Source organism: Atta colombica, unplaced genomic scaffold, assembly GCF_001594045.1.
Source record: "Atta colombica isolate Treedump-2 unplaced genomic scaffold, Acol1.0 scaffold281, whole genome shotgun sequence".
Lineage (NCBI taxonomy): Eukaryota > Metazoa > Arthropoda > Insecta > Hymenoptera > Formicidae > Atta > Atta colombica.
In genome coordinates, this window is record NW_017259383.1 from 1,109,250 (window position 1) to 1,134,342 (window position 25,093).

The 25,093-nt window shown below is 34.9% G+C and overlaps 1 protein-coding gene across 11 annotated transcripts in view; it reads left to right on the plus strand.

Annotated features, from left to right (window-relative positions):
* LOC108689916 (ryanodine receptor) overlaps positions 1-25,093 on the plus strand; it is a 44,853-nt gene that overhangs the window by 13,904 nt on the left and 5,856 nt on the right. Inside the window, exons 5-46 of one of the 11 annotated variants that reach the window (XM_018196881.1) lie at positions 283-297; positions 1,126-1,203; positions 1,287-1,362; positions 1,626-1,738; positions 1,818-2,017; positions 2,158-2,340; positions 2,431-2,602; positions 2,727-2,896; positions 3,074-3,198; positions 3,347-3,717; positions 3,840-4,171; positions 4,601-5,709; positions 6,103-6,311; positions 6,822-6,921; positions 9,122-9,320; positions 9,395-9,768; positions 10,111-10,333; positions 10,632-10,770; positions 10,984-11,279; positions 11,369-11,902; positions 12,056-12,288; positions 12,605-12,707; positions 12,767-12,937; positions 13,193-13,308; positions 13,417-13,959; positions 14,171-14,989; positions 15,076-15,230; positions 15,700-15,871; positions 16,648-16,925; positions 17,099-17,319; positions 17,511-17,601; positions 17,770-18,092; positions 18,267-18,570; positions 18,649-18,802; positions 19,099-19,893; positions 20,203-21,221; positions 21,405-21,776; positions 22,037-22,149; positions 22,642-22,735; positions 23,109-23,351; positions 24,040-24,451; positions 24,686-25,090. In XM_018196881.1, the coding sequence (XP_018052370.1) occupies positions 283-297; positions 1,126-1,203; positions 1,287-1,362; positions 1,626-1,738; positions 1,818-2,017; positions 2,158-2,340; positions 2,431-2,602; positions 2,727-2,896; positions 3,074-3,198; positions 3,347-3,717; positions 3,840-4,171; positions 4,601-5,709; positions 6,103-6,311; positions 6,822-6,921; positions 9,122-9,320; positions 9,395-9,768; positions 10,111-10,333; positions 10,632-10,770; positions 10,984-11,279; positions 11,369-11,902; positions 12,056-12,288; positions 12,605-12,707; positions 12,767-12,937; positions 13,193-13,308; positions 13,417-13,959; positions 14,171-14,989; positions 15,076-15,230; positions 15,700-15,871; positions 16,648-16,925; positions 17,099-17,319; positions 17,511-17,601; positions 17,770-18,092; positions 18,267-18,570; positions 18,649-18,802; positions 19,099-19,893; positions 20,203-21,221; positions 21,405-21,776; positions 22,037-22,149; positions 22,642-22,735; positions 23,109-23,351; positions 24,040-24,451; positions 24,686-25,090 (12,154 nt within the window). Of the gene's footprint in view, positions 1-282; positions 298-1,125; positions 1,204-1,286; positions 1,363-1,625; positions 1,739-1,817; positions 2,018-2,157; positions 2,341-2,430; positions 2,603-2,726; positions 2,897-3,073; positions 3,199-3,346; positions 3,718-3,839; positions 4,172-4,600; positions 5,710-6,102; positions 6,312-6,821; positions 6,922-7,379; positions 7,480-9,121; positions 9,321-9,394; positions 9,769-10,110; positions 10,334-10,631; positions 10,771-10,983; positions 11,280-11,368; positions 11,903-12,055; positions 12,289-12,604; positions 12,708-12,766; positions 12,938-13,192; positions 13,309-13,416; positions 13,960-14,170; positions 14,990-15,075; positions 15,231-15,687; positions 15,872-16,647; positions 16,926-17,098; positions 17,320-17,510; positions 17,602-17,769; positions 18,093-18,266; positions 18,571-18,648; positions 18,803-19,098; positions 19,894-20,202; positions 21,222-21,404; positions 21,777-22,036; positions 22,150-22,641; positions 22,736-23,108; positions 23,352-24,039; positions 24,452-24,685; positions 25,091-25,093 lie in introns of all 11 variants that reach the window. The other 10 variants (XM_018196874.1, XM_018196876.1, XM_018196877.1 and 7 more) reach the window with 10 other exon arrangements.

The following is a 25,093-nucleotide window of genomic DNA, read 5'->3' on the forward strand; positions in this document are numbered from 1 at the left end:
TTATCCGAATGATCGTGGCATGTGTTCATAATCGTGTAAAAAGATTTCACATATAATTTCATCAATTTCATATTTTATCATTCTCTGTTGATGGTTTCTATCTGTGATTTTGTCGCTCAAAACATGCCAGCATTGTAGAAAGAATAGAACATCATCTAAAAATTTAATCGAGATCCATTATCATAAATAATCGCAAATGTATTATTTTATTTCCCTTTTTCTTTACAACAAATTCGACACTTGACGAACGAGATTCATTACCTTTTATATTTTTCTTTGCAGCAACAAGACAGTTTAGTAAGTATAATTTTCGTACCGTCTGCGGGGCGCCGTAACGTGCTCTTGGGTAAAATGATCATTTGTTTGTGTGTTAGAACATCGTAATGATCGAGTTTGGGTGAAGATACAAGTGTAGATAAGTACGTTCATTTCATGGCAAAGGCTTCAGCCAAATTTCGAAATACGATAGTCTATATTCATGTCTCTATTTAGCGCCACTTAAACGTGATTCCATATTGCATTATGTTGCATTTATACAATGTAAAAATATAGACTTATAAATTAAATAGTAATAATTTTTTAAAATCTAATTTACAATTTTAAGATAAATAGCTGTATTGTTTTGATTTTTGACATTTACATAATAGAATTTTATAGAATTATTATTTAATATAGAATTTTAATAATAATTTACTTTTTATAGAATTATGTAATAATATTTAATTTTTCCTAAAAGACAAGGTCTATGAATTTTTTTTCACCAAATACCGAGATGTTATTTCACCCATCGATCAATTAAGCTATCATGTCTGAGAACTACAGTTAACATTAATATAACGAATATATTGGGATTAATAACAGTAACTGTTTTGTTTCGTTTGACTGCATAATGTTGTATTAACATCTACATTCAAAAACGCGTTTAGTGCTGTGTCTTCAATTTACGCCTCGTAAGCTTCGCATCGTAGCCTGACCAGCACTTATGGCCTTCTCTTATCAGTACGCTTGTAGAAGTTGTCTAAGAAACTGTTATTTTGCGAACTATTAAAATCTCGTACGATATATGGAGAGGAACATTAGCATGAGGAGTTGCAAGGGCTTTGACCAATCCTTTGATGCTTCCAGGGAAAGGGCACTGGGTCAGGGCACAGGACCTTGTTATATGGTAACGCCATATTATTGCGACATCTAAACAGCGACATGGTAAATTATTTTTCTTTATAATAACGCTGTTATGCCACATTAATTTTTCATGGTTACGTAAATCTATGATCGTGATATTGCAGTACCTGGCGTGTTTATCCACGAGTTCGTCGAACGATAAGCTAGCCTTCGACGTCGGTCTACAGGAACATTCTCATGGTCGGTGCAGCGCAATTACGCTTCAACTCTCAATAAATTCTTTTATCGACGTTAACGTTATTTCTTTCTATTCTGGCATTGGCATAATATATCGTTTTGTTAAACATTCATAAATAATTACTTCTTAAATGAAATTATAACTTTTGACAGAATTGAAACAAAATTGAAGTTTAAAGTTGTATGCTGGTAAATTTTTGACGGGTCGAGAAGTATGAATGGAACCTCGTGATCGTTCGAAATTTCTTAAAGTTTTATTCTCAAAGGTGAGGCATGTTGGTGGACTGTACACCCCGCCTCCAAGCAGAGATCCGAGGGTGAGAAGGTACGTGTGGGTGACGATCTTATTCTGGTATCTGTTGCGACCGAACGATATTTGGTAAGTTTGACAAAAGATTATAATATTTCCAAAGATTTCTTGTGAAATAGAAAAAGAATTCATATCTCTCTCGTTTCAGCACACGACGAAAGAAAATGACCTGTCAGTGGTGAACGCATCTTTTCACGTGACGCATTGGTCGGTGCAGCCATATGGAACCGGTATTAGTAGAATGAAGTACGTCGGTTATGTCTTCGGCGGTGATGTGTTGAGATTCTTCCACGGAGGCGACGAGTGTTTGACGATACCGTCGACATGGAGTCCAGCACCCAGTCAAAAGTAAGCTCTTTTAGAGGGATAAAATAATCTCTTTTATAATTACAAGAGCGTAAAATTATAAAAAAAATTATCGTTATTTTGAAAATAGGAGAGAGGATAGAAATAATCATTTTACAGATATTTTCTTCGTGGTTTTACAGCCTCGTAATCTACGAGGGCGGTAGCGTGATGAGCCAAGCGAGATCGTTATGGAGATTAGAGCTCGCCAGAACAAAATGGGCGGGCGGCTTCATCAACTGGTTACATCCCATGCGGATCAGACACTTGACAACTGGACGTTATCTTGGTGTGAAGGAGAACAACGAGCTCTATCTCGTCGATAGGTTAATATTTATTTTTAGAAAAGTTCAAGGGTCATGGCAATTCTTAGAGGATCATGATAATGTTTCCGAAATTCCGATTTTTTTTCCAAGGAATGAGGCGACAATTGAAACCTCGACGTTCTGGCTGCGGCAAGAGAAGGATGATCAAAAGATTATTCTTGAGGACAAAGATCTGGAGATTATCGGAATGCCAATTATAAAGTATGGTGATTCTACCGTGATTATGCAACATGCTACCACGTGCCTCTGGGTGTCCTATAAAGTAAATAAAAAAATTAATTTTTCTAAATTTCTTCTAAAACTAAATATCAAAAATAATTAAATAATTACTTGTAATAAAAGTTACGATAGTAATTCTCACGAGACTTATCGCGATATTGTTTTAGTCATACGAAACAAAAAAGAAGGGCGTCGGAAAAGTTGAAGAGAAACAGGCAGTACTTCATGAAGAGGGTAAGATGGACGATGGTTTGGATTTTTCCAGATCACAGGAAGAAGAATCTCGCACTGCTCGTGTCATTAGAAAGTGCAGTAGCTTATTTACTCAATTCATCACGTAAGTTTTTGTATTATAGTTTAAATTTTTTGTAGTTAAATATTTTTAAAATGTAAAAAGAGATAAAAGAAAATTATGTACTATATATAGAAGTATGAAAGACAGATAAAAAATATCGGATATCAAGTAGAGAGAAAACGGGATAGGAGTTTACTAAAAATACCGAATACGTTTTAGAGGCCTAGAAACGCTGCAAGTGAATAGAAGAGCGTCCATGTTTTTTCAAAACGTAAATCTTAATGAAATGGTAATGTGTCTTGAAGACTTGATCAATTACTTTGCTCAACCCGAGGACGACATGGGTAAGAAGATAATCTTACATAATATTATAATTTTTAGATCTTTCTTTTTTTCTTAGTCTATCTCTCTCTCTCTCTCTCTCTCTCTCTCTCTCTCTCTCTCTCTCTCTCTCTCTCTTCATATTTTTTTGCTAACAATAGATTCTTTCAGAACACGAAGAGAAACAGAATAAGTTCCGAGCTCTCAGAAATCGTCAGGATTTGTTCCAAGAGGAGGGTATATTAAATCTGATCCTCGAAGCTATTGACAAGATTAACGTAATTACTTCGCAAGGATTTCTCGTCGCTCTTTCCGGCGATGAGAGCGGTCAGGCTTGGGATCAGATATCCGGGTATCTTTATCAACTACTGGCAGCCATTATCAAAGGAAATCACACCAACTGCGCTCAGTTCGCCAATAGTAATCGTTTGAATTGGCTGTTTAGCCGATTGGGTTCGCAGGCTTCCAGTGAGGGAACTGGAATGTTGGATGTACTTCATTGTGTTCTGATTGATTCGCCGGAGGCTTTAAATATGATGAGGGTAAATTGCTTTTGCAATGTAGATTAGCTATTTGACAAACAATAATATTCTTACAAATAAAGCTTTTATAGAATAAGTTAAATCTAATAAAAATTTATATAAAATGAATCTAATTTTTTTAGGATGAGCATATAAAAGTAATTATTTCTTTGCTGGAGAAACACGGTAGAGATCCGAAAGTTCTGGACGTCTTATGTTCGCTATGCGTCGGTAATGGTGTCGCGGTACGCTCTTCACAAAATAACATTTGTGATTTTCTGCTGCCTGGAAAAAATTTGCTCCTCCAAACGCAACTAGTAGATCATGTGGCAAGCATTAGACCGAATATATTTGTCGGCAGAGTTGAGGGCTCGGCTCTTTATCAAAAATGGTATTTCGAGGTGACAGTGGATCACATTGAACAGACGACTCACATGATGCCGCACTTGCGAATCGGATGGGCGAACACCGCCGGGTAAATTAAGTTAGATTATATTTTTTAAATTCTCATTTATAATGTAAAATACATGAAATGAAAAAACGGTTTTATTAAAGTATCTAAAAATTTAACTATAGATCTGAAAATAATTTTGTTAAAATCATCAAAATAATTATATAAGGTATATTCAAGCTGATAATTAAAATGTTAACATTTTTTATAGCCGTATTTATCAGCCGTATTTGAGTTTTCTACGTAATTATTTTAATAATCCAACACAAATATTTTCATATCTGTATCTATCTAAATTTTTAAATATTTCAGTGAAATCGTTCTTTCCGTGTATTTTGGCTATAATTTCTTAAAGTGATAATCATATATCTTTAGTAATTAATTAAGTTTTAAGTTTCGTATCAAAAAATTTAAAAAAATTAAAAAAAATTTAACAAAATTTTTTCCTCGCAGTTATATGCCGTATCCCGGTGGTGGTGAAAAGTGGGGTGGAAACGGCGTAGGTGATGATTTGTATTCGTTCGGATTCGATGGCGCTTATCTATGGACCGGCGGTAGAAAGACACAAGTAGTTCAAAGTGCCACCGAGCCTTACATACGAAAAAGCGATGTGATCGGTTGCGCTTTGGATCTAACGGTGCCGGTGATAACGTTTACTTTCAATGGCACTCACATTATGGGTTCTTTTCGGAACTTTAATCTAGATGGCATGTTCTTCCCTGCTATCAGTTGCTCGTCTAAACTCTCCTGTAGATTTTTGTTGGGTGGTGATCACGGTCGATTAAAGTTCCAACCACCGGAAGAATTTTCGCCGCTGGTGGAAAGCCTGCTACCGCAACAAATTCTGTCACTGGACCCATGTTTCTATTTTGGTAACATGAATAAGGTGGTTCTGGCGGGTCCATGGCTGGTCGAGGACGACACTGCCTTCGTTCCAGCTCCGGTCGATACTTCCATGGTCAACCTTCCTGCCTATGTCGAGCAGATTAGAGATAAATTGGCGGAAAACATCCACGAGATGTGGGCGATGAATAAAATCGAAGCCGGTTGGATCTTCGGCGAGGTCAGGGATGATCTCAGAAAGATACACCCTTGTATAGTACAATTCGAGCGACTACCAGCCGCGGAAAAGCGCTATGATACTCAATTGGCTGTGCAGACTCTGAAGACCATTTTGGCACTGGGATATTACATCACCATGGATAAGCCTCCATCTAGAATAAAAACTTTGAGGCTGCCAAATGAACCATTTTTGCAAAGTAGTGGATATAAACCAGCTCCTCTTGATCTATCTGCGATCACGTTGACTCCCAAAATGGAGGAACTCGTAGATCAATTAGCAGAGAACACGCATAATCTTTGGGCAAAGGAAAGAATCAGTCAAGGATGGACATACGGATTGAATGAGGATTCGGAAATGAGAAGAAGTCCTCACTTGGTACCGTATCCAAAAGTCGATGAAGCTATCAAAAAAGCCAATCGAGATACAGCCAGCGAAACCGTCAGGACTCTCTTGGTTTACGGATACATGCTCGATCCACCCACTGGAGAACAGCATGAAGGTGAGAATTTTAATCCTGGCTAAATGTACTCGTTTATTTAAAAAAAACAAATCAAGTTTATTTCATCAAAGATAACACTGTATGTTTTTTTTCAAGTATTTATGAAACATATGTATATGTATATACATATATAAAACATTACTGCTATTAATTTAATATTAATTACAATTTGTAATAATTAATTACATATAAATAAAAATTATTTTCGTTCTCCTAAAGTCCTAAATTTTAATTTGTATTTGATTCGTAAAACTTTAATTGTGTGTATTAAATTCAAATAGCGATTATCTTTTAGAATTTTTAGAGATTTAGAAATTTTTTTTAAGATTTTGATAGATTATATGTATTATATATATTAATATAATATTAATATTTATTTTCTGATATTTTTAGCATTGCTTTTGGAGGCAAGCAGATTACGACAATTATCCTTCAGGACTTACAGGGTTGAGAAACATTATGCAGTCAGCAGCGGAAAATGGTATTTCGAGTTCGAAGTTCTCACAGCTGGACCTATGCGAGTCGGTTGGGCGAAAGCCGATTGTATGCCAGGAAGTATGCTAGGCAGTGATGAAAATACTTGGGCATTTGATGGTTATAACGTAAGTGTTGATAATTTCTCTTTTCATAATTTAACATTCAAAATTAGAACGACAATATTCATTGAAATTTGATGAAACAATTTTTCCAATCGTTAGGATAATTCGGCATTTTTTTTAAATATTAGATTTTTATTTCGAATTAAGTAATGAATAAATAAAATGAACAAATTAAATAAAAATATCTTTGTGCAAATTAAATTCAAATTTGCTTCACCTTTTATTAAAAAGCTATGCAATATTTTCCGTAATTTTAAATATATTGTAATCACGAAAGGTGAGAATTTTATATAGACTTTAAAGTTCATTTTTTTTACTAATTTAAAGTTCATGTTTAATTTATTTTTATGAAAATATTAATCAAGGAAGTTGCGCGCAATCACAGAAATTCTTATGTTGTAAGAATGCAAATATTAATTAATTATTAAACATTAATTAATTAAATATTAAGCGCTATATGGCTCTTATTGCGATCTCTGAAACATGAATAATTCATAAGAACATGAATGTCAGGTGACTAAAGTGCACGCTGGCACCCACGAGTCATTTGGTCACAAATATCAAGTGGGCGACATAGTTGGATGTTTCATTGACGTGGCAGACCGAACGATCAGTAAGAGTCCTATTTTCCAAATTAGCCGATCTTAGAGGCCCCATATACGTATACACATCTTTTCTTTTTCTGAGTTTTCTCGTCACTACTATTGTCTTTGTCTCGCTCTATATGTTTCTTTTCATGTTGACTTTGGTTTTATATCTTACATCCTTGTCCCAAGACAAATAAAATCGCTGGTAATATTTCATTCGGCGAAGTGTGGCTTGATCGATATCGAGGGAGGAAAAAACCGCGTAATTTCCTCGAGATATCTTACTTAACTATATATTATGCCGAACCTTTAATATCGCATGAGTATAAATGACATCGAGAGCGATATTAATAGCAATAGAGAAGATAAATGTGTACAAGGTGTTTTAAGACCGCGGACAAAAATAGAGCGGTTGGATTACTGGTCTGTCCTGATCTTCACGAGCGAAAGTAACCTTGAACTGGTGAACTATTCTGTTTTAAAGGAGGAAAAAGTATACTCGGGCACGGCCGAAACGTTCGGCAAACAATGGCAGGTCGGAGATGTTGTCGGTGTTTTCCTGGATCTAATTGACCGAACGATTAGTAAGACGGAATTTTTAAGCGAACGCTTTAGCTGCCATATCTCAAGCTATACACATACGATTTGATCTCTGGTGATAGATTACTGGATACAGACATTGCGATTTTTAACACGAACCGTTTTGCTGTGCATAGTTATTCGCGTTAGATAGTTCTTTAATACATAATATTAAATTTCTATATAATATTAGATCTTTAATATAATATTAAACGAGTAGATATTATGCAAATTGTATTGAAAACAAAAATATAACAGCGTAAAAAATTGAACGAATAATCAATAAAATTAAAATAATATTTAATTTGCAGAACACAATGTAATTTTAGAATCATTTGATGTTCAAATAGAACATTTATTACATTTATTAGGCAAAATTTTCGCGCCATGCACTTCGAGGAAGAGTCATTCCATTAATGCTTTCTTGATAAAAAAAAACTCCGTTGTGACGGTTACTTAAATTTTAACTGAGGAAACCATGCATTTTTCACACAAAATTATTTCATCTTGTTATTTTAACACACTTCTTTATGGGGTTAACCACAAAACCAGAAACAGTCCTGGTTTCTATCATCATTAATAATACCGCATTCTCTCAAGCGATGAAAATCATAATCTGCCCAATGTCTTCTCCGGTATCCAGTACTCTACTCAGTGTTTATACTGTCAGCGACAACAGTGCTTCTAATTCATACCTACTAATCACTAACACTAAGGTGACCCCAGATATTATTATATATATCGATCATATCATGTGCATTCTGAAACAGTAATCTCCGAATATACAATTGTTTTACGAACACAAAAACACACGATAAAACTTTTTCAAAAATGTCATAGTCTCTTTGTCTTTTTAAGCTATTTATCTTTCTCTAAATATGATATTTTCTAAACTATTAATTATAAACTATTGCCGAATACTGCACGTGAACGTGTATGGGTTAAACTATCGAATAAAAAATATTGAAGATCTCTCATTGTCCTGTTTATGAATTGTTAAACTATTTATTTTTTTATCTCTATGTATTTACATTTTGTTATTTTTTTATTATAAGAGTTATTACTTAGTGCATCTCTCTCGTCTGTGTATGATAATATTGCACATGTTTGATTTTTAGTACATCACTTTCAAATAACGCCGCTTGCATGCATATTTCGTTTGATTTTGTGTTAATGGGTCGTATGAGTAACGATAAAATGAATGCTTCATCTTCGAATTTTGAAATATTTTAATATTTTTATTCAATGGAAAGCAGATGCTTTTCATGCGGCCTTTAACACTTGCTTTGCTATAATTTGTATTTACAAAGTGTTTCAAGCCGTTAAGATCTTATAATCTTATTAAAATTCCTAGTACGATTATTTTTTTATACAAATTGTAAGAGCTTGCGTTTTATATGTCATAACATTCGATATTTACGAATTGAATAATTATTTATCGCCTAATTAGATTTCTGTTTTTTTTCTAATAAGCCGAAACGAATGTTTGACAATTAAAATTATTGAGTAAAAGATATATCACTTGATAATTATTATTGTTACTTTATTTTGTACAATTTTCTGAATTATATTGTTCGTTTCGACTTTTCACAATGCTCAATGTATATCGCAATACAAATCGAATTACGAATGCGAATTACGTTATAGGTTTCTCCTTAAATGGAGAACTGCTAATGGATGCACTTGGCGGTGAAACTTCTTTCGCCGATGTGCAAGGCGACTCTTTCGTGCCTGCGTTTACCCTTGGCGTTGGACAAAAGGCAAGATTAACATTCGGCCAAGATGTAAACACCCTGAAATTTTTTACTACTTGTGGTTTGCAGGAGGGCTATGAACCATTCTGTGTGTAAGTTTTCTTTATTAAAATGAAATACAGCAAGTGACAGAAAAAAAATTAATATCGTTTATTAATTTTTTCAGGAACATGAATCGTTTAGTTACGTATTGGTACACGAAAGATCAACCCATTTTTGAGAACACCGACGACATGGCCGACACGCGAATCGACGTGGCTAGGATTCCAGCTGGTTCCGACACACCGCCATGTATGAAAATCTCTCACAACACGTTCGAAACCATGGAGAAGGCTAATTGGGAATTTCTACGATTATCATTACCTGTAATTTGCCAATCTAGTTTCATAACAGAGGGTGAGAAGTTGCGCAGATGGCAGGACATTAAAACGCGACAGAACAGACTTTTAGCCGAGCAAATTGAGCAAGGGCAGCAGGCAGCACCGTCAGGTCATTTAGAACAGATTATGAAATCCGGCTTCAGTATGAGCGATATCAAAGGTAATTACGTATAAGAAATCATTAATTTAAAAATATGGTTTGTGATTTATATTCGAAATATATATAATACATAAAAAATGTTTAATTAAAATAAAAATAGTTCGTGGCTTCAAAAATATATCAAATATAAGAACTTTATATATTTGACTTATATTTGAGAAATCTTTTTAAATTTATTCATAAGTTGTAATTTAAAAAAAAATTTTAGATAAATTGATTGATGAAAAGATTGATTGGTTTTTAATAAAACTATTCAATTTAGCAATAATGTTGCAGTTATTTAGTAATGATATACCGATTATAAGATTATGCAAAAAATTTAATACAAATATTACTGAATAGGACTGCAAAGAAATTATTCGGAAGATGCAGCTGAAGCGGACGAGATGATGAAAGAATCACCGCTTCCTATGCAAAGAGGTAAGCCTGCCAGACCGCCCAGGAAAAGTTCATTTTATGGATCACGTTTAGATAACGCGATCAGTGACGCTGAAATGAATGGATATGGCGAAATGAATGGTGACATAAAGGACGAGAAGAAGAAACGCGGTCGCTCACCTTTTCGGTAAGTTTATGAATTATATTAATTAATAACTATTGTCTGTAGTGACTGTTGTAAAAAACAAATTGACTTCGATACTTTGACTTTGTTAGCAAGCTTAGCAAAGAAATGGAGGATGCACCGTAAGTTTTTTAAGTTTTTTTTCCAACGCTATTATAAAATATAATCATTAATATTTTTAATTCAATGTTCGATATCTCAATAATTAATTGAACAATATTGGTTTTATTTTATTTTGTTATTAAAATTTTATTTTTTTGTTTTTAATAAATTATTTAATTGATTCTTATCGTGTGCACAGGTTCTTCTCGCGTAAAACGAAATCACCGGAGACAAAGTCAAAAACGCCTGAGCCGCAAATACGCGCAGATATCTCAGATAAAAGTACAAAAACGCTCGGAAGCAAAAGTGCCAAAACTCCCCAAATTCGTGTCTCAACTGTAAGTGTATATAAATAAAAATATATTTGAATAAATAGTATTTGAAGATATTTTCTATAACTTCACGAAAATCTGAAGAAATTTTTTTTTATAAATTCCGCAGACAATTTGCAACTTTTGAGAATATTAAGAATTTTATAATATCTACAAGGACAACGTTCAGATCACGTTTAAACTAGCAGTTTTCGTAATATCTACAATTTCTCTTTATAGACGGATTTAAAAGTCATCCCACCACAAATCCCAGAACGTAACGTTCCCAAGGCGATGTCTGTTTTAACTGGAAGTGGCGTCGAAGCGATCGGCAATGAAATCTTCGACGCTGAGTGCATGAAGTTAATGAATGAGTATTTCTATGGCGTTAGGATATTCCCCGGTCAAGATCCGACTCACGTTTACATTGGCTGGGTTACTTCGCAATATCATCTGCACACGAAGGACTTCAATTTATCCCGCGTGAGGAAAGCTTCCGTTGCGATTATAGATGATTACGATCGTCTTGTAGAGCAGTACGTTAATATATTTCTTATTACAGAATTTTTGTTAGAAATATAATTATAATGGTGCTCATTTAAAAAACAATGTTACAACATTGCAGAGTCGACAGACAAAGTTGTTATATGGTTCGAGCGGATGAACTGTACAACGAAGTCACTCAAGATGCATCGGGCAAAGGCGCATCTCAGGGTATGTTTGTTGGATGCTTTGTTGATACTGCCACAGGCTGGGTATCCTTCACTTGTGAAGGGAAAGAAACGAGTCACAAATTCAAGATGGAGCCAGACACGAAACTGTTCCCAGCGATCTTCGTTGAAGCCACCAGCAAAGAGATTCTACAGATCGAACTCGGCAGGACCTCGACAACACTTCCACTATCGGCAGCTGTACTGCAGAATTCTGAACGACACGTGATACCGCAATTTCCGCCAAGATTAAAAGTGCAATGTCTCAAACCGCACCAATGGGCCAGAGTGCCAAATCAGTCTCTTCAAGTACACGCCTTGAAGCTGTCTGACATCAGAGGCTGGTCAATGCTATGCGAGGACGCTATCTCAATGCTGGCTCTTCATATACCCGAGGAAGATAGATGTATTGATATTTTGGAGCTTATCGAGATGGATAAGTTGCTCAGGTAAGATATTAACAAGAAATTAAAAAAAATATTTTTCCCTTTAGCTAAACTTTCTCTCTTATATATTTCTCTTATATATTCTCTCTTATATACCACAGACTTATATGAACTTATAGAAGTCTGCGATTAAAACAATGTACTTCTTTTGCACAGTTTCCATGCGCACACATTGACACTATATGCAGCTCTGTGCTATCAATCGAATTATCGTGCGGCGCACGCTCTGTGCCAACACGTTGACCAGAAACAATTGTTATACGCGATACGAGCCGAATACATGTCCGGGCCTCTGCGACAAGGATTTTACGACTTACTTATCGCCCTACATCTCGAGTCACACGCGACGACGATGGAAGTGTGCAAAAACGAATACATAATACCGCTTGGTAAGAATTTGATTTTTAATAATAGAAAATTATGTGCGTATATCAAACATTAAAATTTAAAATTTAAAATTTTCAAAACAATTTTGAATATATATATATTCTTTGATTATATCTTGTATATTTAATTGCTATATTTTAAGAATTTATTTAAAAAATATAGAGAGAGAAATATAAATTAATAATTATAAATTAATATAAATATAAAAATATTTTTCTTAATCTCTCGTTAATTAAAAATTTAATAAAAAACTTTTTATTTTACCCATAAGATATTTTGTATGAATCTCTGTGTAGTAATTATTTGTCTATTACATAGGCCAAGAATTAAAGGATTTGTACGAGAACTACGAGATGAAACACAGTCTCAGGTACTTGGAGACTGAGTCTATCCGACCACAAATGAAAATGACAGAGATCAGGTAAGTAAAATTTTGTCCCAAGTAGATGTGAGATCCTTTACTAATCAATTGCCATCAAGGAATGTTCCTTCCAGTGACCAAGCGATCGAGAACATAAAAAACCTATATAGCCCACATTTTCCACTTGACGTTGTGCGGGATTACGTGATGATGGCGCTCAACGAAGCCGTCGAAGTGAATCAGGTGCACAACCGAGATCCAATCGGAGGCAGCAACGAGAATCTTTTCCTGTATGTAAGATAATAAGTGCTGCTGCTGCTGCTGCTGCTGCCGCTGCCGCTGCAATTAATTCTTCGTCAATACTACCGGGGCAACGATAATCGTCGTATTCATTTTCAAATATTTAAGCGAAAAACAAAATATGCGAGCTTGTTTCTCTTTCTTCTTTGAATAGGACTTTTCAAATTCTTGCTTCTCGCTTACAACATTTCACCTGATAGTCATATATGATATACGATATTCTGATACAATTTTGAAAATTACAGACCTCTTCTGAAGCTGGTAGATAGATTGCTCTTAGTTGGCATGCTAAGAAACGAGGATATATTTAAGTTACTCATCATGATAAATCCTGAAACCTGGGACCCGTCTTTCGATAAAGGTAAGTTGAAAGAAAAATAGCATTGAAAGAAAAATAGCATTAAATATTAATAAATAGGAAATAATTCAGAGAAAGATAACTCAATACAATGTCATTAAAACATTATAGAAGGAAAAGACGAGCACAAGAAAGGCTTGCTGCATATGAAAATGGCCGAAGGAGCGAAATTACAAATGTGCTATCTACTTCATCATTTAAATGACATCCAATTGCGCCATCGCGTCGAGTCCATTATCGCCTTTGCTTACGATTTCGTTGGAGAATTGCAGGCAGATCAATTGCGACGTTATATCGAGATCAAACAATCAGATTTACCATCGGCTGTCGCTGCTAAAAAGACCAGAGAATTCAGATGTCCTCCACGCGAACAAATGAATGCTATTCTAAGCTTCAAGAATTTAGATTTGGAGGAAGATCCAGACAGTCCCTGCGGCGAGGATCTCATCGTCAAGATGAACGAGTTCCACAGTGAATTAATGTCTTATGTATCCTTGACCGCTCTTCAAGAAGCAGCTAATGCCGCAAACGAACCAGCCGAAGAAATTCAGAAACCTGGGGCTATGAAACGTCTCTTTAATTTTATCAATGCTGTTAAAGAACTCGAGGAGGAATCTAAACCTGAAGCCGAGCCTGAGAAAAAAACTCCGGAAGGTAAGATTTTTATTTATTTTATATAATTATTAATAGTAGAAATTAAAAAAACAGAAAATTTTTTTATTTCAAAATAAAGCTGGTTCTTACTAGGTTTTTTGCTCAAAATTTCTAATTTCTCGGTAACTTTTCTGCATGTAGTTATAATAAATGTATTATATATTACGTAAAAATATTTATAAATAATAATATTTGTCTGACTTTTTTATAGAGGTATTTCGCAAGGTGTTAATATCAACCATTGTGAATTGGGCTGAAGAATCGCAAATCGAGACACCGAAACTTGTACGAGAGATGTTCAGCTTATTAGTCAGGCAATACGATACCGTCGGCGAGTTGATCAGAGCCTTAGAGAAAACTTACATTGTTAACAATAAAACGAAGGACGATGTCGCATTAATGTGGGTTGGTTTGAGTCAAATTCGTGCCTTGCTACCAGTACAAATGTCTCAGGAGGAAGAAGCGCTAGTTCGAGAGCGACTGTGGAAGCTGGTGAACAATCATACTTTTTTTCAACATCCCGATCTCATTAGAGTGCTGAGAATTCATGAAAACGTTATGGCCATTATGATGAATACCCTAGGAAGACGTGCTCAGGCACAGTCTGACGCTCAAACTCAGACTCAAGCGGCGGAAGGTGAGCCAGCATCAAAGGAGAAGGACACCTCTCACGAGATGGTCGTGGCTTGTTGCAGATTCTTATGCTATTTCTGTCGTACATCCAGACAGAATCAGAAAGCCATGTTTGACCACTTTGACTTTCTGTTGGAGAACAGCAATATTCTCCTGGCAAGACCGTCGTTACGAGGATCAACGCCATTAGACGTAGCATATTCGTCATTGATGGAAAACACCGAATTAGCTTTGGCCCTAAGAGAACATTATCTAGAGAAAATCGCTATCTATTTATCGCGATGTGGCCTGCAGTCCAATTCGGAATTAGTGGAGAAGGGCTATCCTGATTTAGGTTGGGATCCTGTCGAGGGTGAACGCTATCTCGATTTCTTGAGATTTTGCGTGTGGGTCAATGGTAAATTTTATTATGTTTTTTTAATTTAATTTATTCAATTTTCTATTAAAAGCAATTAATATTAAACACTGCGATCTTAATCACAGGTGAAAGCGTGGAAGAAAATGCAAACTTGGTAATCCGTTTGTTAATTAGAAGACCAGAATGCTTAGGCCCAGCTCTTCGAGGCGAAGGTGAAGGTTTATTGAGAGCCATTATAGAAGCTAACAAAATGTCTGAGCGTATTGCCGATAGACGAAAAGTAAGCTATCTCCCTATTTTATTTAGCTAACTATAAGCGAACTATTTTGTAAGTAAGAAATTATTTTTTCTTTTGATTGTTATTTTTAAAAAAGATCTAGTGTGTATTGTCAATTCTGTGTGAATTAGTCCCTAGAAATACCGAATAAATATATCTATATATTTTGTATATAGATAATATTCCCCTAATTTCTTTATTTCGATCATTTTTACTTAGTCCTTCTTTCTTTCTAATTCTTAGAATTCGTGTGATTTTATTTATATTTATTGCATTTTGATATGCTATCGAAATTTCCTTGGAATTAATATGAACTTAATTTCTCATAATCCACATGATTTTTTTTATTTCCAAAACAAGTTCGCTAAATATAAGGCATAAAATATGACTGTGCGACAATATTAAAATGAATTCTCCGTAAGCATGTACCCGACCTTCCATTAATTTGGTATCAACTTAGTACCTCGCACAGGTGCACGACGAGGCCGAGGGCACGACTATGATGATGCAATTCGAACATCCACTACCGGAATCAGATGAGGATGAAGACTACATTGACACTGGTGCGGCGATATTAAATTTCTATTGCACTCTCGTCGATTTGTTAGGCCGCTGTGCTCCAGATTCTTCCGTTATAGAACAAGGTAAGAAAATGAATTAAAAGAATTAAGCCAGAGTTAACATCGTCTTTTACAAAATTCACAAAAATAGTTACATTTTAAATTGATTGATTTTATATATAATTTTTATGCCTGCTATTTAAAATAACTGAAATAACTGAATGTAAAATGTAAAAAAGTATAAGCAATTAATATAAAATGATTTTTAATAATATATAATATCCTTTAAATTTAAATCATTGGCAGAAATAGTATTTGAAACAACATTACAGGATTTTTTATACATGGAGGGAATTTTTTCTTAAAGTTTACCTGAAAATATGATAGTCATGGGACAATATTATATTTTCAAGAATTTTAAATATAAATCTTCCTTATTCATTAATAAAACTACAATAAAATATAAAATAAGTTTGAATACTTTTACTGAAATGCATGGTAAAAATCTTTAAAATCTTTTATGTATTATACAACTACCATATTTTCGGAGTAAATTTTAAAACAAAATTCTCTCCCGTGTAGAAATCTAAACAAAAAAAAAAAAAAGATTTTAGAGAAATTATTAAGAAAGTATTAAGAATAATCATACTATCATATATTGCATTGTATAAAATAGCTCGAAAACTTCACTACATGCGAACGACAATGAATTATCTAATAAAAATCGTTTATTTCTTTCTTAATGACCAACAGAGGCCTTCACAAAATCCGTTGGTAATATATGAAACGAAATTTTGCTTTAATAGACTATTAGTATCATAAACAATGCCCGTTTGTTTAAAGTCCTGCAATTATTTCAGGGAAGAACGAATCTCTGAGAGCCCGAGCGATCTTAAGATCGTTAGTACCCTTGGACGATCTTCAGGGTGTACTATCTTTGCGGTTCACTCTGCTCAATCCCGCCGCCGGCGAGGAACGACCGAAAAGCGATACACCGTCTGGTTTAATACCAGGGCACAAACAAAGTATTGTGCTGTTTCTCGAACGTGTTTACGGTATCGAAACGCAAGAGTTGTTCTACAAATTGTTGGAGGAAGCTTTCTTGCCGGATCTTCGCGCCGCCACCATGCTCGACAGAGTACGAATCACATTGATGTTTATATACCTCGCGAAAATCATTCAAATTTTATTATTCGGAAATTTCTTTTTTTTATAATTTGATTTCTTTTTATAATTTGAAAGGTAATAAATTTTTAAAAATCGCAAATTGAAACATTTTTATATTGTCTGATTTAATTTTTCGTTTTGCAGAACGACGGCTACGAATCCGAAATGTCGCTCGCTATGAATCGTTACATAGGAAACAGTATTTTGCCGTTGTTAATTAAGCATTCCAAATTTTACAACGAGGCAGATAATTACGCGAGTTTACTCGACGCCACATTGCACACGGTATACCGACTTAGTAAGAACCGGATGTTGACGAAGGGTCAACGCGAAGCTGTCTCGGATTTCCTTGTTGCATTGACTAGGTAAACAAAAACTTTTTAACTATCGAATTCTTTTGTTCTAAGAGAAAAATTTTCATTTGTTTTGTAAATTTCAATTCTATTATTTAAAAATAATTAAGATTAAGAATAAGGGCTTTCTATCTTAGTTGATATAGTCTTCACAAATTTATGAATTATGTTCTAAGAATTAACTCGATAATTTTTCTTTGCAGCCAAATGCAGCCGAGCATGTTGTTGAAGTTGTTACGAAAGCTGACTGTCGATGTGTCTAAATTATCAGAGTATACTACAGTAGCTCTCAGAGTACGTCAATTGTTGTTACCTTTATTTACAATTTATTTATTTTTTGTTCAATCTAAATAATTATTAAAAATTAACAACTGTAAAATTTTGTTTACAAAAGTAAATTTTGTTAAGCAGAATCTCTATTGTTAACTTTACTACTGCATAATTTAATTTTTATGTTATTAGTTGTTAACGCTGCATTACGATCGCTGCGCGAAATATTATGGTTCCACCGGCTCCACCGGTCAAGGAGCTTATGGTGCGTCAAGCGATGAAGAGAAACGTCTCACGATGGTCCTCTTTAGCAATATATTCGACTCCCTGTCTAAGATGGATTACGATCCAGAATTATTCGGAAAAGCGCTGCCTTGCCTGACAGCCATCGGTTGCGCTCTGCCGCCAGATTATTCTCTATCGAAAAATTACGATGACGAATGGTACGGCAGCAAATCAGCCTCGACTCAATCACCCGACGGTCCTTACAATCCGCAGCCAATCAACACTTCCAGGTTAATTCTTATTATTAAGAAATTATTATAGAAATCATAAATAAAATTTTAATTATTATAGCAATCATAAATAATTTGAAAATTTTTAATAATTTGATAATTGTAAGATATGGAAGATATATATGATTTTGAATATTTTAACATTTTAATATCTTCTTTACAATCTTCTTTTAGCGTGGTGCTCAATAACGATCTTAATCAAATAGTACAAAAATTCTCTGAACATTATCACGATGCTTGGGCTAGTCGTAAGTTAGAGAACGGTTGGACTTATGGAGAACAATGGTCGGACGTGAATAAAACTCATCCGAGATTAAAACCATATAATATGTTGAGTGATTACGAACGAGAGCGATACAAAGAACCCGTCAGAGAGAGTTTGAAAGCTCTCCTAGCAATTGGCTGGAGTGTGGAGCATGCAGAGGTCGATGTACCGTCGACCAATCGTAGTTCGATGAGAAGATCTTCTAAGAGTCAAGTAAGAAATTATTTGCAAAATTTATTATAACTATAAAAGAAATATATATATATATATACATATTTTCAAATATGTTAGGGGGACTCGGCTAATCCGTTTAATTACAATCCTCATCCAGTAGACATGACTAATCTGACGCTAAGCAGAGAAATGCAGAACATGGCTGAACGTTTAGCAGATAATGCTCATGATATTTGGGCAAAGAAAAAGAAAGAAGAACTTACTACCTGCGGTTAGCATAAATTAAATATGATCTAATCTCAATTTTTATCTCTTGTCTCTCTCTCTCTCTCTCTCTCTCTCTCTCTCTCTCTCTCTCTCTCTCTCTTCCCGTATTCCCAACTATTGATATAACTATTAGTTAAAATTTTCCATTCAATAATATAACTATAATATAATACATCTATTAAATTACAGTTATATTGTTGAGTAGGAAATTATAATTAACGTTAATATTAATTAATGTTTGTTGGGTTAAAATTTAATTTATATATTAAATAATTTTTTCATAATATCTTATGATTACAGGAGGTGGCATTCATCCTCAGTTGGTACCTTACGATCTGTTAACTGACAAGGAGAAACGAAAAGATCGTGAACGATCGCAAGAGTTTCTCAAATATTTACAGTATCAAGGGTACAAGCTTCACAAACCTAATCGCGGCGGCACAGAGACCGAAGTGGCTGGTGCAATTGCTGCGGTAGAATTAAGATTTGCTTATTCATTATTAGAGAAATTGATAGCTTATTTGGACAAGGCGACGATCAATATGAAGCTCTTGAAACCCTCCGATACGTTCAGTCGAAGAAACAGTTTTAAGACCTCGACAAGAGACATCAAATTCTTCAGTAAAGTGGTCCTACCACTAATGGAAAAGTACTTTAGCACGCATAGAAACTACTTTATTGCTGTAGCTACTGCCACGAACAATGTCGGTGCAGCGTCATTGAAAGAGAAGGAGATGGTAGCTGCTCTTTTCTGCAAGTTAGCAAGTTTGCTAAGATCGAGACTCGCCGCTTTTGGCGCAGATGTGAGAATAACGGTTCGTTGCCTGCAAGTACTAGTAAAAGGTATAGATGCTAAGAGTCTCGTAAAGAACTGTCCTGAGTTTATCCGAACGTCCATGTTGACTTTCTTTAACAATACCGCCGATGATCTGGGTCACACGATTTTGAACCTCCAAGAAGGGAAGTATAGTCATCTCAGAGGCACTCATTTGAAAACCTCCACGTCATTATCGTATATCAATAGTGTGGTTCTACCGGTGCTCACTGCGATGTTTGACCATCTTGCCGCATGCGAGTATGGCAGTGACTTGTTACGTAAGTATTTACAAAATTAATAAAATTAAAATAAGTTCAGCGTTGGGAATGTTATTTCAAATATTATTTCAAATGTTATTGAAAATAATACTTTATCTATTTATATTATCATTTTTTTGTAAAAATTTGTTATTGTTACTAGTTTTAAAAAGTAATGTGTTACTGTTAGAAAATAACACTTCATTACTTTTTCTAACTCTAAAAATAATTAATTATTTTAATTTAATTACTATTAATATTATTAATTTAATTAATTAATAATCAATACAATTTGAGCATTAATTTACTCATATTCTTCGTTTTACGTAGTTGACGAAATTCAAGTAGCATCATACAAAATGTTAGCGTCTTTGTACACTCTTGGAATAGACGCTAGTTTAACGCACGACAGAAAATACCTCAAGACTGAGATCGAGCGACATAAACCTAATCTAGGCTCCTGCTTGGGTGCCTTTTCAAGTTGCTTCCCAGTGGCCTTCTTAGAGCCTCATTTGAACAAGCACAATCAGTATTCCCTTCTAAATCGAATCGCAGATCATTCTCTAGAAGCTCAAGATATTATGACAAAGATGGAATCGAGTATGCCAACGTTGGAGACCATCCTTAATGAGGTCGATCAGTTCGTCGAATCCGAGAAGACCTACAATGATGCTCCTCACGTCGTTGATGTAATTCTACCTTTGCTCTGCTCTTATTTACCATTCTGGTGGGCGCAAGGGCCTGACAATGTGAGTCCGACTGAAAGTACCTACGTCAGCATGGTAACGAGCGATCACATGAATCAGTTGCTGAAAAACGTGTTGAAGTTGATCAAGAAGAACATCGGTAATGAAAACGCACCGTGGATGACGCGCATTGCGGCCTATACGCAGCAAATCATTATCAATTCGTCTGAGGAGTTATTAAAGGATCCATTTTTACCTCTCGCCGAACGCGTCAGAAAACGAACAGACACTATGTTCCACAAGGAGGAATCTCTTCGGGGTTTTATTAAATCTTCGACTGACGATACCTCGCAAGTTGAGGCGCAGATTCAAGAAGATTGGCAATTACTTGTGCGTGATATCTACTCATTCTATCCCCTATTAATAAAGTACGTCGATCTTCAAAGGAATCAATGGCTGAGGAACAATATTTCCGAAGCCGAAGATTTATACAATCACGTAGCAGCTATATTTAATATCTGGTCCAAGTCACAGTACTTCTTACGCGAAGAACAGAATTTTATATCAGCGAATGAAATTGATAACATGGTGCTCATCATGCCCACTGCAACAAGAAGACCTGCTACAGTGTCTGATGGCACCGCACCTTCCGGAGGAGGCAAAGTTCGTAGTTATTTTATTATTTTTCAGCAAAAACAAGCTAACGTTATTTATCGTTTTCTTTACATTAAAATGAACGTTAAAGACGACAAATAACGGCAACTTGTTTCCCTATTTGATTTTGCTAATCTACGTTTAATTCAAGAATCAAAAGATCAAATAATTAAGTATCTCTTTCGTATTTAGAAAAAGAAAAAGCATCGCGACAAGAAGAGAGACAAGGACAAAGAAGTACAAGCATCCTTGATGGTTGCTTGCTTGAAAAGATTGCTACCTGTCGGCTTAAATCTCTTTGCTGGTCGCGAACAAGAATTAGTGCAGCATTGCAAAGATAGATTTCTGAAAAAGATGCCGGAATCTGATATCTCGGAATTTGCCAAGACTCAATTGACACTGCCAGATAAGATCGATCCTGCTGACGAAATGTCTTGGCAACATTATCTATACTCTCAATTAGGTCAGAAGAAAGATGCAATGGAGCCTGTAAAAGCTCAGCAGCTGGAAGATGTCGTTGCTAGAATTACCGACATGGCCAAAGTTTTGTATGGTTTACATATGGTTAGTTATGAAGCTGTTTAACATTATTATATAGCTAATAGTAATTTTCAAACTTTTGTGGATATTCACAGTACTTAAGGAAAAATCTTCGAAGCTTTGTAACTTTTTTTTTAATTTGCTATTGATATCAATGTTTTCGTGAACACTGGAAATGCAAACGCTACTTTTGGAAATCAGTTTATCATATCATCATTTTTCTGTTTCTTTAAGTCGCGCCGAAGTATTCATCGTATTCATTCCGTACTTTTGTTCTCGAGTAGATAGATCATCCACAACAGCAGAGCAAGAGTCAATATCGTTCAGTGGTGTCGATCCAGCGTAAACGAGCGGTAATCGCTTGCTTCCGCCAAACTTCCCTACATTCCTTGCCAAGGTATCCTTCTTGTTATTTAGTTATGTTTTCTCTTCATTTGTGATTTCACAACATTATTAATTTTTTTAGTCACCACATTTTTATTTTAAGTTAAATTGAATGTCAGCGGTGTGTTTTGTGTTACTGATTTATGTAGAATTTATTAGCTACTTTGCTATTTGTTAATCGGAGAGAGAAATAATTAGGCAATAAGAATTGATCAGTTTTGAGTGTTATAATATTATGTAACTGCAATAATTAACTGCAATAATTAATGAAAGTGATTGTTAATGATTTAATGAGCGCTTGCTGTTTACCTGCACGCTAACAGGCGACAAAGCCGCCGCCATCGCGAGATGGATGGAAACGCGTGTTGTGCGCTGCTAGAAAAAGAGCGGCGATTGCATGTTTGCGTAGTGAACCTCTATATAAATTGAGAAGGTATGATTAACGCAAATTAATTTCTACTGTTTCTTTAAATAATATTTTAATTATATAAATTTATTCTTTTAGACATCGAGCGATAAATATTTTTGCACGAACGTATTACGAGCTGTGGTTACAAGATGAAAATGTGGGTCAAGAAGTTATGATCGAGGATCTTACGGTAATGGCGACCTATATTATTGAACCCTTAGTACACATGATTCAGTCATTCGTATCCTGCGCATTTCTTTTCTTTGAAAATACTGGGAAATACTGGGAGCACCTTAAATAAAAGTATTCTTTCCTTTTTTAAAAATACAATTTTACAAATATTTTCTAAAGATGTTAAAGTATATGTAAGATTATACTTAATATTTTTTACGTACTTTTAAAAATGACAGAAATTAACCCGGAATACGAAAGACCCAAAAAAGTATCGAATGTATTAAGGATTAAACCACAGACTTCTCTTTGTTTGTGGATTAAGCTGATTGAAATGTAGATAATTTAACATAAAATTAACAATAATATTAATATTATATTTTTTCTTTCAGCAATCGTTCGAGGATGCTGAATTGAAGAAAATGGATAAGGCTGAGGACGAAGGCAAGCCCGATCCGTTGACACAATTGGTGACAACATTCTGTCGTGGTGCTATGACTGAACGATCAGGCGCTCTTCAAGAAGATCCGCTTTACATGAGTTATGCTCAAATTATCTCAAAATCATGCGGAGAGGAAGAGGAAGAGGGTGAAGAAGAAGGTGGAGGTGAAGAAGAAGGAGGAGCTTCGATCCATGTAAGCATCTTTGATTGATAAGTTCTCGTCTGATATAATAGATACAATTCTCTCTCAAGTAAGAAAATAGAATTCTTTAAATTCCCACTAAATCAGTCTACCGCATTAATAAATTCCCTATTTTTTTCTAACTTACTAAAAGCGGAGACATAAACTATTTACGGTAAGAATAAGTAGTTAGTGCGAGAATTCATCCGCTTAATATATGCAGTCCAAAGTATTAACCATATGAGTTTTCCATATTATAACACCCGAATTTGTTGAATTATATATTGTTTTATTCATTCAAAGCGATATGTATAATATCATTCATGAGTAAGCAAAACATCGTAAGCTATCAAGATTTGTCTTCCTCTCATCAATCTATTACTAACAATATAATTAAATTGTGCACATTTTTCTTTTAACGTAATTCTCAAGAGGCCAATGCATAAATTAATGGTAAGATATTCCATTATTTAATGAACATTTTTTAATATAAAATAATGTTAGATCTTACTAACAAATATAAAATAATTATATAAAATTTTTAATTAGAGAAGTTTAATATTAAATATATTTTTTATTATAAATTATTATATGCTTGGTTAAAAGTAATGTATAATGTGTATGTATATTTATCAAATTTATGTACATGAAAGTGATTTTATTTTTATATAATATTTTATCATATGTTCTGTAATTATAGGAGCAAGAAATGGAGAAACAAAAACTCTTGTTCCATCAAGCTCGATTAGCAAATCGCGGCGTCGCCGAAATGGTCCTTTTGCATATATCAGCGTGTAAGGGCATTCCCAGCGAGATGGTGATGAAGACTTTAGAGCTTGGAATTTCGATCCTGCGTGGCGGTAATATCGAAATTCAGCGAGGAATGCTGAATCATCTGAAGGAGAAAAAGGACGTCGGTTTCTTCACGTCCATTGCAGGTTTAATGAACTCTTGCAGCGTGCTGGATCTGGACGCTTTCGAAAGGAATACGAAAGCTGAGGGTCTCGGTGTTGGTTCCGAGGGTGCAGCTGGTGAGAAGAATATGCACGACGCCGAATTCACTTGCGCCTTATTCCGCTTTATCCAACTCACCTGCGAGGGTCACAATCTCGGCAAGTATTACTCCGCTGAACATCAATTAACAATAACATTACGTCAATAATATAATTTCTCATTCAACAACATAAATGTAATTAATACATATAACAATTATACATATAACAATTATATTGTTCAGGAAATTATAATATTGATGTAATGTAACTAATTGTGTTCAACGGAACATTATCACTATATACACTATTGAAAGTAATTCGATCAAATGACGTTTATTCTATGTTCAATAGATTGGCAGAACTATCTTAGGACACAGGCTGGTAATACGACGACGGTGAATGTGGTCATTTGCACCGTCGATTACCTACTGCGATTGCAGGAATCGATCATGGACTTTTACTGGCATTACTCGAGCAAGGAACTCATCGACCCTGCCGGCAAAGCAAATTTTTTCAAAGCTATTGGAGTTGCTAGTCAAGTTTTTAATACTCTCACTGAGGTTATTCAAGGTCCATGCGCACAGAATCAACAAGCTTTAGCGCATTCAAGATTGTGGGACGCAGTCGGAGGTTTTCTTTTTTTATTTTCGCATATGCAAGACAAACTATCGAAGCACTCCAGTCAGGTGGATCTTCTGAAAGAATTGCTTAACTTGCAAAAAGACATGATTACCATGATGCTTTCCATGCTTGAAGGTA